The 12,770-nt window shown below is 36.7% G+C and overlaps 1 protein-coding gene and 1 pseudogene across 1 annotated transcript; one reads left to right on the top strand and one right to left on the bottom strand.

The window, feature by feature from the left end:
• The first annotated feature begins 363 nt into the window (after window positions 1–363).
• Window positions 364–6,747, top strand: MCM2 (minichromosome maintenance (MCM2/3/5) family protein). Its single transcript, XM_022035131.2, has 17 exons — window positions 364–669; window positions 825–1,003; window positions 2,125–2,303; window positions 2,408–2,597; window positions 2,737–2,956; window positions 3,047–3,254; window positions 3,345–3,479; window positions 3,574–3,765; window positions 3,851–4,023; window positions 4,107–4,295; window positions 4,394–4,510; window positions 4,819–4,903; window positions 4,989–5,141; window positions 5,234–5,359; window positions 5,472–5,654; window positions 6,131–6,292; window positions 6,385–6,747. The coding sequence occupies exons 1-17, from the start codon at window positions 449–451 to the stop codon at window positions 6,508–6,510; spliced, it is 2,838 nt and encodes a 945-aa protein (XP_021890823.2). The 5' UTR covers window positions 364–448; the 3' UTR covers window positions 6,511–6,747.
• A 340-nt stretch (window positions 6,748–7,087) lies between these two features.
• On the bottom strand, window positions 7,088–9,616 carry LOC110809324 (pentatricopeptide repeat-containing protein DOT4, chloroplastic pseudogene; annotated as a pseudogene).
• Between the last annotated feature and the right edge of the window lie 3,154 nt (window positions 9,617–12,770).

The raw sequence follows: 12,770 nt of genomic DNA, 5'->3' as shown, positions 1-12,770 counted from the left end.
ATAATAATAATAAATATTTTATTTTTTATTTTTAAAAATCGAACAAATATTGGAAAAACCAAAGCTACATCAGTAGCTTCTCATATCCCTACTTGTTTTCATTTTTCATTTTTTTTCCTCCACAATTTCTTACCCTCACTCTTCTTCAACCTAAAATTATATTACTTGTAATCATTATATATTTACAAATAATTTTATTATTTAATTTTAAAATTAAAATCCTGTGACAATATTCTTTCATGGTTAGTTTATGGCCCATACCAGCTCTGAGCCATTCTTCGGGTCCATAAACAGGGGCGTATCAAATTGGCGCCAACTTTTCCCGCCAAAACAACAATGGTTATGGTCCCAATATGATAGTGGAGAGTTCACATAAACCATAAGCCATATCGAATAAGACTAAGCCAGAGAGAGATAAGTCATATAGATCGTTGAGACTGTACGCAAAATGGCCGGAGAAGAATCAGGGAATCCACCTTCGACGCCTGAATCTCCGACATCTGCAGGATTCAACACGGATCAGCTGCCGCCAAACACCAGCCATACATCCGAGAATTTCACTGACGAAGACGATGAGGCCGCAGTCGATCCTCATGTCATCAGAGACGAGCCTGAAGACCTCGAGGAGGAGGAGGAAGGAGAGGACCTCTACAACGACAATTTCATGGAGTCCGTGCTTTCTTTTCTTTCCTCTTATATATATATATATATGTATACACCTTTTTTTTTTTTAATTTTACTCTGTGAAAATCTTTCTGATCTCTAAAGCTAGCAAGTTGCTGATGATTTGTACTTTTGTGTTGTGTCTTTAATTGAAATGGCAGTGATTACCGCCAGATGGATGAGCACGACCAGTACGAATCACTGGGGATCGATGATTCACTGGAGGACGAGAGGGATATCGACCGGATCATGGAGGATCGTAGGGCTGCCGAGATAGAGCTCGATGGTCGTGATGCTCGCGTCTCAAATCGGAAGCTTCCTCAGCTTCTTCACGACCAAGGTATTGTTTTCCTTTTTATTAAGGCCAGGTACCTCTTTTTAGGGGAAAAGTCATTTATCTTCTTCACTTCCCCAATTTCCCCTCTTTTTATTTTTTTTCCCGCTTTTTATGCCATTCTATTATTTGCCATGTCGATAGATTCGGTAACATATCAGAACATCAGCTATGTCTAGCGAACTCAGTAAATTACACTTTCTGAGTAAACTATCTTATCAAATAAGATTGGAACCCTTATTGGCTGCGTGCTAATAAAAAATCCGAACGCTAACGGTCACCTTAGACCGAATAAAACCATGTATAAGTTGAGTTAATTGAGTTCTGGAATCATTATATAACCAATGGTCACCCCAGTGTTTGCATTTGTTGTGGAAAACTGTACATTGCTAGTATGTCCGAGTGGCTTCTCTTGACTTTGGGAAGTGGAAGATTAGTGAATTGAGTTCTGGCACTTCAGAAGAACTCTGTAGCGACGATGTTTGCAAAAATTGCTTCAATGAGCAGCTTTTACATGTCTAGATGCCCCAATAGGACCTTATTGCGTACGTCCAAATAGCAAATAATAGTATGGTTGGCCGTGTTTTGGCTTTGAAAAACTGTTAATAAACTCTAATGTTGCATTTGGATGCATCAAACTGCACAGAACCTACACCATAATTGTTTTCTTCACTACCCTCTTTTTCAGAATAAGCTGCATAAGTTGTGTGCTTCTATCTATGGAACTAGGTGTCTTCACCGGTGGGCTTTTTCTGTGTAGACCTCCTGATTTGTTACAGACGTCAAAACAAAATCTAGAACCCAAAGTCTTCATGCTAGCAAAAGCCACAGCTACAAGTCTTTCATTGTCCAATGGATTAGTTCCATTTCTTCGTATCTAGAGATCTATCTTAATCAAGTGCTACTTAAAGTTTATCTTAGCCACAACTATTGGATAAATTATATATATATCCCTTTGTTCACAACCTTTGCATTTTTTTTTTCTGGAGAGAGAGAGAGGATAAACATATGTTTTCAATTTAACTTACAAATCTATAGAGCGTGAATTGTGATAGAAAGTGTTTTAGCTCTTTGAGGAAAGAGGTGTACCAATGACAGTTTTTCTCAATGTTCCCCTTTGGTTGCAGATTCGGATGATGGCAGCTACAGGCCTTCAAAGAGGTTTAGAGCTGATTTCCGACCTCCAACTGCACATAGAGGTAATGATGATTCTGATGCAATGCAAAGCTCACCAGGAAGGTCACAGCAGGGATACTCCAGGGAGGATGTGCCAATGACTGACCCGACAGATGATTATAGATATGAGGTATGGATCCAATATTTGGTACTGTAATTTCAAGAAGTGGTACTGAAATAGTAAAAAAGGATGACATTTCTGTGCCTAATCACTCCTGGGTTTCATAACTGTAGGATGAGGATACTGAAGATGCTGAGTTCGAGATGTATCGCGTCCAGGGAACATTGAGAGAATGGGTTACAAGAGATGAAGTCCGACGATTCATTGGCAAGAAGTTCAAAGACTTCTTGCTTACATATGTAAATCCTAAGAATGAACATGGTGATCTCGAGTACATACGGCTGATAAATGAGATGGTATCAGGTAATATATTCATATGTATTTAACTTTGGTGCTTTTTTTCACTGCAATTTGTTCCCTGAATATATTGCTCGAGCTACTGATGTACACAAATATAGTTCTGCATGTATTTATCAGTTGGGCTTCTACATTTTACTTGCAGCTAATAAGTGTAGCTTGGAGATTGATTACAAACAGTTCATCTATATCCATCCCAATATTGCTATCTGGCTGGCTGATGCCCCTCAGTCTGTCCTAGAAGTAATGGAAGATGTTGGCAAAAATATCGTCTTTGATCTGCATCCAAACTACAGAAATATACACCAAAAGATTTATGTCCGCATTACTAACTTACCAGTTTATGATCAGATTAGGAACATAAGGTAATGGAACATATATATTCTTTTTATCTGCTGCTGTTATGGAATTTTTTGTTCAACATGGCGTCGACTTATCCTCTCTGTGGTAATTAGGCAGATCCATTTGAACACCATGATCCGCATTGGGGGAGTTGTGACTAGACGTTCAGGTGTTTTCCCCCAGTTGCAACAGGTAAAATATGACTGTAACAAGTGTGGCGCAATATTGGGACCATTCTTTCAGAATTCATATTCAGAAGTCAAGGTTGGTTCTTGCCCCGAATGCCAATCAAAAGGACCGTTTACTGTTAACATTGAACAGGTGAAAATTCTTAATTTTTATGTATTCACCTTTATGGGTCTGCTTTAGCATTGTTTCTTGGAAAGTATTTATACCTCAATCTCTTTGCAGACAATATATAGGAACTATCAGAAACTTACACTCCAAGAGAGCCCAGGAATTGTGCCTGCTGGTCGACTTCCTAGATACAAGGAAGTGATACTGTTAAACGATCTAATTGATTGTGCTCGCCCGGGAGAAGAAATTGTATGTGCTTTTTTTGGGGTTTCTTCTCTTCTCCTGCTCATTGTCTATGTAAGTATTTTATAACAACTGTTTTTGCGTCTCTGATTGGTTTCAGGAAGTTACAGGTGTATACACTAATAACTTTGACTTATCTTTAAACACAAAGAACGGATTCCCTGTCTTTGCAACTGTGGTGGAAGCAAACTATGTAACAAAGAAGCAGGACCTCTTTTCTGTATACAAACTTACTCAGGAAGACAAAGAAGAGATTGAAAAGCTAGCTAAAGACCCTCGAATAGGAGAAAGGGTTTGTCAAGTATCCCTAAGATTACCTGTTGTTGAGCAATTTTCCTTTTGTTTCATCCAGATAAAACTTAGTTGTTTTTTTCCAGATTATCAAGTCAATTGCCCCATCAATATATGGCCATGACGACATAAAAACTGCGATAACCCTTGCAATGTTTGGAGGCCAAGAGAAAAATGTTGAAGGCAAACACCGATTGCGAGGAGACATCAATGTTCTTCTGCTAGGTGATCCAGGAACAGCAAAGTCTCAGTTTCTTAAGTAAGGAAAACTCTTATCAATCCTTATGTTACAGAGTTCACTAGTAAGCTGCTCTCTATTCAATTTTTTAAGGATCTTTCCAGGTATGTTGAAAAGACTGGGCAGAGAGCTGTGTATACTACTGGTAAGGGAGCTTCTGCTGTTGGGCTAACGGCAGCAGTGCACAAGGACCCAGTGACAAGGGAGTGGACTCTTGAAGGAGGTGCCCTTGTTTTAGCTGATCGAGGAATTTGCTTAATTGATGAGTTTGACAAGATGAATGATCAGGACAGGTATGGGGATTCAAGTTGATGTATTAATATGTTGAATCAGATACCTAGAGCAAGTACCACTCCCCCACTTAAGCTAACATTCTGAATGACAAAATTAGGGTGAGTATCCATGAAGCAATGGAACAGCAGAGTATTAGCATATCAAAAGCTGGTATCGTTACTTCTCTACAGGCTCGCTGCTCTGTCATTGCTGCTGCAAACCCAATTGGCGGAAGGTATGCAAATTGATAATGTTAACTAAGAAGGAAGTGAATCTTCTCCAATGTTCTGAAAGAATAAATTCTCTGCTAAATTTAGTTTATCAAATGAGCTTGAGCATGTGAAAAATCTTTGCATAATTGGCTGCAAATCTCCTCATCCCCCCTCGCTAGCTGTTATTCTTCTTGTTCCTTTTAGCATTTGTAAAGCCATCAACCACATGTTTGTGGGGAAAAAAGGCCATCAACCACCAGTATTACTCATGTTTCTCTCAAGGCATTTAATATGAGTTTAACTGACAAGCTAACCTGTATTCCTTTTCCAGGTATGATTCTTCGAAAACATTTTCACAGAATGTTGAGTTGACAGATCCCATCCTTTCCCGTTTTGACATCCTCTGTGTTGTCAAGGTTATTATCCTGCATGTTCTGTTCTTATGTCTTCACATTTCACCGGTTAACTTGATATTAACAGGAAAGAAATTGTTAATTGCAGGATGTAGTTGACCCTGTCACAGATGAGATGCTTGCGAAGTTCGTCGTTGAGAGTCATTTCAAATCTCAACCAAAGGGTGCTAACATGGATGATAAGTCTTTAAGCGAACTCCCGGAGGATATTGAAGCCTCAGCGAGGCCAGTTGATCCAGAGGTTTGTACTTAATATTTGACTGAGTCTGAACTAGTTTGTTTTCCTTTGGTTTGTAATGGTAAAATGATATTTGTTTCCGGTTCTTATTACAGATACTTCCTCAAGATTTGCTGAAGAAATACATTACATATGCTAAATTAAATGTTTTCCCAAGGTTGCATGACAAAGACATGGTGAAGCTAACTACTGTTTATGCCCAACTGCGGAAAGAATCCTCGGTTAGGCTCACTGCAAACTTGTTTCTTATTGATTACTTGAGAATGATTACTTGACTTGTTTCTTATTGTTTTGCTCAGAGTATTATGCTTAACTTTCCTTGTTTATATGCAGCATGGACAAGGAGTCCCTATTGCTGTGAGGCATATAGAGTCAATGATCCGGATGTCTGAAGCACATGCTAGAATGCACCTCCGACAGCATGTCATTGAAGAAGATGTTGACATGGCGATCCGGGTCCTTCTTGATTCATTCATCTCAACACAGAAGTTCGGAGTGCAGAAAGCTCTTCGTAAGGTATTAAATCATGAAGCTGCTATGTTTTCCTTCTGTTTTGTTGTTTAGGTAAAATGCTACCTATTACATCAGGTGCTGATTGTTTCTTGTTCTTATTCTCCCAAATCCCTAAACTAACCCTATCAGTATGTCTCTGGTGTAATAATACCAGAATGTCTAATGTTCCTTGAAACCACGGTTACTTCAGCCTGGTATATTTACATGGAAATGAGATTTTTTCAGCAATAAACTCTAGCCAATGTTTTTTCCTGCAGTGAACTAACTGGCAAATATGATCACTTAGATCTTTTCCTTGCAGTGGTATTTTGACCTTTTCAATCACATGACCAGGTGTAGCACCGCAATAGTTTGTCAACCTAATTCATAATAATGTGATCATTTGATCTTTTTTGTTTGGTTGCATGGTATGTGGTTCATATTTACCTGTCTCTTGTATTAGTTTTACAAATTAAGAAGGTTATGATCTCTGGTTACAGAGCTTCAGGCATTATATTACATATAAGAAGGATTATAATGGACTGCTGCTCAGACTTCTTAAAGAGCTTATAAAGAATGCATTGAAGTTCGAAGAAATTGTTTCTGGTTCCACTTCAGGGCTCAGCAAAATTGAGGTGAAGATAGAAGATCTCCAGATGAAGGTAATGACGACTTAAACTTTCCAGTTGTGGTGTCTGTTGCACTGGTCCTTGCAAACTATCATCTAACTTTTGGGTTTAACCACATTGTGCAGGCACAGGAATATGAAATCACTGATCTGAAGCCTTTCTTTTCAAGTACTGAATTTTCTGGTGTCAGCTTTGAGTTGGATCAAGAGCGTAGAGTAATCAGGTGTCCCCGAAGGTTAATTACTTGGTAGGCCACTTGCTAGGCTCCTTAGAGGGGACTTGTACGAAAGAAATATTGGGATGGAAATCACCCCTGATTATTTTGTAAAAATTTTCAGCAGGTTATGGTGAGTACCTTGCTAGGAATCATACTGCAGTATTGCCTCTGATCTCGTACCCTAATTAAGTATTTAGTTATTGAGAATAACTAATTTTTTTTTATAATTATTATCATAATGATAATCTTTGGATTAGTCTTTTACGTTCTATTTATAGAGAGCCACAAACTGGATCACTAGTTATTAGTGCTCTGATCTGTTAGTTTCTGAGTTCAATTTAAAATTTATTATTGTAGTGAGGAGAGGCTTAGACTGAAGTGAGATTAAAAGGCCACGAAAATACAATACACATGGCTTGGATCCCACCTAGATCCGGTATTGCTTATTCTATGCCATGGCAATGCTGATAAAATAGGTATAAAATAAGAAGGTTACAAGCTTCTTTCTGCTTTATTCTCTTCTCATTTCTTTTCCTTTAAAAAAGAAAGAACTCTTCCAAAACATAACCTTCCAATCATGCATGCTGACGCTGATATAATATAAAATTGAGTTTTCTAATCAAAATTGTTTATATTTGTTTATTTCCATCAAATTTGTAATGTAATCCGATTAGGAAGTTATACATTAGACTACAATATAATTAAATTCGATAAAATGTTTGACTGGAATTTGAGATTTACCAAAAATCCCTGCATGAACAAGAACCATTCTTAAAATGATGAAAGCGATTGGGGTCCTTAAGTACGATTTCTCGATTCACCATCTTAGAAATGAACTTAGAAAAATCATGGCAACTGCAGCATACATTAAGGTTTTTCGTAACACGTATAGTAGTACCAGTTTGTGTGCTGATAAGCCCAAAAGAAATTGCCAACAACTCGCTGTGCCCAATCTGAATGCACTCCCTCTCTTCATCCACATCATGGAGGTTGAAAGCAGTAATAGGTTTATACCCTTTCCCTTCCATTTCATTCATCAAACACTTTAACTCCCAATATATTCGCTCTGATCTCGGGTGAGACACATCACCTGTCCCAAATACATGAACTTTATTTTTGAGCTCTATCCAACTATAGGCTTTTTTAGGCTTCAAACCCATGTCTCTTATTGACTGTTGAATTTCATCAACCTTGTCCCATTTATCATTGTTGGCATACCAATTTGACAATAGGATATAGTTGTCAGCATTAAGAGGTTCCAAATTGCAAAGCTGATTGATTACTTGCTTACCTAATTTCCCTTGCTGGTGGATTCTACACCCATCTAACAATGCTTTGAGAACCTCTGCCTGTCTTTCAATCCCTTGCTCCTCAATGAAGATCCTTGCTTCATCGAAGAGCCCAGCTCTTGCAAGAAGAGAAACCATTAGAGCATAGTGTCCTACTTTGGGTTCCTTAATGCGGTCAAAGTACAGTCTTCCCTTGTCAACCATGAGTGCAGCATTGCAGGCAAGTAGGGCAGCAGCTTCCGGGAATTGATCTATTTCTATCCTCAACTCCTCCTCCATTTTCTGGAATGATTCTACTGCTAACTCTCCTTGTCCATGTAAGCTATAGCCGATTGTCATTACTGTCCAGGAAACAACATCTCTCTCCTTCATCCCTGTAAAAACCCTTGATGCCAATTCTATGAACCCAGATTTAACATACATGTCCATAACAGCATTCTGCAGTGTAATGTTAAGGTCAATTCTATTCCTGAGCAAATAAGCATGAATCTCTTTCCCCTGCTTATGAGCAGCCATTCTCGCACAAGTGGGGAGGACAGTAGAAACTGAGCGGGAATCCGGTCTTATTCCATCTCCATTCATCTGCCTCAACAGTTTCAAGCCCTCATTAAATCGTCCCTTCTTCACATTACCACGAATCATTTCCGTCCAAGAAATTATATCTTTAGATACCATCCTGTTGAAAACTTCCCGAGCATCTTCTATTCGTTCACAATCAATATACATTTTCAAGAGTGAATTGCTCACCAGAACGTTGGAGTCTAATCCATATTTCATGGCAATCTCATGAACTTTTCTCCCTTGTTGCAAAGACTTTAACATGGTGCAAGCTGAAATAGCCGTTGCCAGTGCCACGTGATCGGGAGAATTGAAGTCCACCATCTGGTAGAACAAATCAATAGCCAAACCAGGCTTATTTTCCATTATGTAAAGCTTAGCCAGCAGGGTCCAAGAAACTGAATTCCTGCAACTGGTTTTATCGAAGAGACGTTTAGCAGTGCCAACATTGTGGAGACAGCCATACATATGGATCAAAGCAGAAACCACGTAATGGTCGGAGGAGAACCCGAGCTTGACAGCAGTGCCATGAACCTGCCTTGCAAAGGATAAGTTACGGGAAAGGCGGCAAGCAGTCAGGACACGAGGGAAGGTGTGGTGGTCGGTAGGCACCCGACGCAGCAGCATTTGATTGTAAATAAACAAAACGGCAAGAGGATCTTCATTGGCAAGATGGTTTTGGATAAGATTGTTCCAAGCGAAGGTATCTGAGAGAGGAATTTCATCGAACAGTTGGTGGGTAGAAGACAATTGTAGACTTTCATTTGTTGCCGAGAGCCTTATCGAGCAGGTTTTATGATGAGGAGGATGGTTGAAGACGATGGAGTTATTGCTTTTGAAGAAATCCTGAAGAGGCGTCAAGGAAAGCGTGCCCATTTGAGGCGCCAGCTACTGTTGCTTCTCGTCTTCGGCTTCTTGGGTCTGAAACTCGATTCATGCAGACCTGGTCTTTTTCATGAATTCTTATTGCAGGTTTATAACAAAGAATATTTTGATGTTTGATTTACAGATTATGAGGCGAAAGAACGGCAGGGTTCTTGAACCAAGATGTCAATCCAGAAAAGAAAAAAAATGTATATATATATATATATACATATAGAGGAAGATTCTCCTACTTCATGGAAGATTCTATTGTATCCATTTGGAACAGAACAAACACTTCGAGACCAAAGCTTTTCAGGCGTGTCCGGCTGAGTCTTCGATTAAAACCGAAAACTTGAAAAAAAGACAACATATATATATATATATATATGTAAACATAAATATGACTTGTTTCGGGAGTAACTTATTGGGTTTACTATCTTTTCAAGAGTTTGTGATTTTTTTTTTTAATTATGTTTTACTATTAACATGGTGTGTTTTATGAATTGGTGTAAATAATTGTTGTAATACAATATTGCTCTATATTATACCATATTATTGAAATATATAGTTAGGAATATAATTGTAATTATATATAAAGTTAGGGCTAAATTTGTTATTCATTTTTTTTTGTATAAATACTCAATTGTTCATCAATAAAATACATCTCTATTTTTTGAATACAGAGTCAAACTCTCATTTTCTTTAAACTCTGCATTTTCTTTTTTTCTCTTCAAATCCATTAAATTTTCAGTTTAAACTGAAATTTGAATAGTATTATTCACAAAATCAATATGGTATCAGAGCGGACAATTTTTTTTTTTATAAATTACTAATTGTAAAATTGATTTTGAAGCCCTAGCATATGTTCATCAATTGTCAACTATTATGGATGCAATTTCGACTTCAGAGTTGTCAAAACATAAAGAAATTGTGTTGAGTCCATATTATGTTCATTCTAATGAGAATTCGGTGAGTTAGCTATCATCACTAATGTTCTTATTGTTAAGAACTATCATTCATGGTCTCACTAGGTGAAATTAGCATTGATTTAGAAGAATAAGGAGCGCTTTATAGATAGATCAATTCATGTTCCAAACAAGGACGATCCTCTATATAGAGCATGGAAGAGATATAATACTCTCGTTCTATCATGGATCATGAGGTTTATCTCCCTCAATCGCTCAACGTGTTATGTGGATTGATTATGCTAAGGATCTTTGGAAGGATTTATCTGATCGGTACGCATAAAACAATTTGATTAAAATTTCAAATTTATCCAATGAAATTAATTCTCCGAGACAAGGAAACAATTCAATCACTGAGTGCTTCAATCAGTTGAAAATTTTGTGGGATGAATTGTCCAACATGCAGCCGGTTTATGAATGTTAGTTACAATGTGTAAGTAGAAGGTATTATGAAGGAGACAGAATCATAAAATTTCTTAAAGGATTGAATAAGTCCTTTAATATTGTTAGATCACAAATATTGTTTATGAAACCATTGCCATCTTTGAACAAGGTGTTTGCCTTGGTAATTCAGGTTGAAAACAATCTCAATATTAGACTTTATTCATAACAGTATGAGTCGAATGATTTTTATACCAACAAAGTTTATGAACCTCAACAAAATGCAGTGAATACTTACAATCCAAAAAATTCAAGAAGACTAATGGAACCAACAATAAGTGGCCTACTTGTACTCATTGTGGGTTTATTGGTCACATGGTAGATAAATGTTACAAAAAGCATAGGTATCCTCCAAGCAATGAACCGAGATAGAAAAGTGTGTCCAATATCAATCAAGTTAGTTCTCATGCACTGGATACAGATTCAGATGTCAGAAATTCACAAGTAAAGTTCAATTCTCAGGGCTAAATTTCAAAAAACATGCCTTTCCCTTTTACTAAAGAATAATGTCAGCAAGTATTAGCCTTGCTTCAACGTCAAACACCTACATTAAATAGAAATCTAGCACCATAGATTAATATACTTTTTACCAATTTTCAGACTTTACCAGGTATTGCCTCTACCTTATTGTTCTGTACTTTATTAAATGAATGGATAATTGCTTCAGGGGCTACAGTTGTAGACTGATTACCAGTATGTTTGTAAAATTACCTAATTCTCAAATAGTTCCTATTACCTACATAGGTAATGTATATATTTCGCATATGTTAACCCTTTACAATACCCTATACACACAAAATTTTGTCTACAATTTAATTTATGTAAGCAAATTGTTATCCAATTCCTTATATTGCTTAACCTTTCATGATCGTTTTTGTGAAATTTAGGATGCACAAATTAAGAAGATGATTGGTTTAGCTAAAGAGAGGTAAGAATTGTATTACCTTAAGGTAGCAAACACAAAAACAACAAACATTGTCAAAGTTATAAAATCATGTTACTTTGATTATTTCTTTGCAAATTATGGTTCTTCTCACTGCAATAATGTTGTTGATACTCATAATTTTTGGCATTATCATCTTCGTCACCCTTCTACACCAAAACTTCATATAATTCATCAGTTGGATAAATCAATTTCTTCTTGTACTTCCTTTGTTTGTAACATTTGTCATCTTGCTAACAAAGAAGACTTTTGTTTCCTATGAGTAAATTAATGAGTAAATTTTGCTTTGATAATAATATTGATATTTTTGGTCCTTTATTCATTTTTTCTTTATATGGTCATCATTATTTTCTCATGATTGTTGATAACAAGAGTCGGTACACATGGTTGTACCTATGAAAACAAAAAGAAAAGTCAAAATAACTCTTATTAAGTTTTTTTTTTGCATATGTTGAAACACAACACAATGCAAAGATAAAATGTGTTCGTAATGACAATGGTCAAGAGTTTAAGATGAATGATTTTTTTGCTACTTGAGGAGTGGTGCACCAATATTCTTGCGCATATACACCACACAAAATGGTGTGGTTGAAAGAAAACATCAACATATATTAAATGTGGCAAGTTTGATGTTTCAAGCTCATCTACCCAAATAATTTTTGGTTGACTTTGTGTTGCATACAACCTATTGAATCAACACATTTCCCTATCTAGTAATCAATAATAAGTCTCATTTTGAACTTTTATTTCATTATATCCCTAAATATCAACACTTGAAAGTGTTTGGATGTTTATGTCACTCATTAAACCTTAGTCCTAATAAGTTTAAGTTTGATCATATATCCTTTAAATGTAGTTTCCTTTGTTTTCATTCATACATAAAAGGGTATAGAGTATATGATCTTCAATCTCAAAAGATCTTTGTTTCTTGGGATGTCTACTTTGTGGAACATATTTTTCCTTTTCTCCCTTATGTCAATAAAGTTTAAATAATTTTGTGCTTCATTGCATTGATGATTTGATAGCAGAAAACAATGACTTAATTCAAATAGTGCAAGATCAAGGTAATACAGTCTCAAGCCACTCTAGCGAGCCAACTTCTTCTGGTAATGTTTCCTTATGTACCCTCAACTGATAATTTTATATCTTTTGCCTCTTTACCACTAGATGTTCCTAAAATTAAACCTATTTATCTATAAAATTCTAGCTTCACAGTACTCATATATGATGAACC

Source organism: Carica papaya, chromosome 2 (genome assembly GCF_054855325.1).
Source record: "Carica papaya isolate Zhongbai chromosome 2, ASM5485532v1, whole genome shotgun sequence".
In the NCBI taxonomy this organism is placed as follows: Eukaryota; Viridiplantae; Streptophyta; class Magnoliopsida; order Brassicales; family Caricaceae; genus Carica; species Carica papaya.
Note: the sequence above shows the minus strand (reverse complement) of the source record. Positions and strands in the feature narration are given on the sequence as shown.

Excerpts from the sequence above, each read along its gene's own strand:
- MCM2 (XM_022035131.2), top strand. The coding sequence starts at position 449 with ATGGCCGGAGAAGAATCAGGGAATCCACCTTCGACGCCTGAATCTCCG. Across the intron at positions 2,598-2,736 it reads GATAAATGAGATGGTATCAG|CTAATAAGTGTAGCTTGGAG; the intron begins GTAATATATTCA and ends TTTTACTTGCAG. Across the intron at positions 5,142-5,233 it reads CGAGGCCAGTTGATCCAGAG|ATACTTCCTCAAGATTTGCT; the intron begins GTTTGTACTTAA and ends TTCTTATTACAG.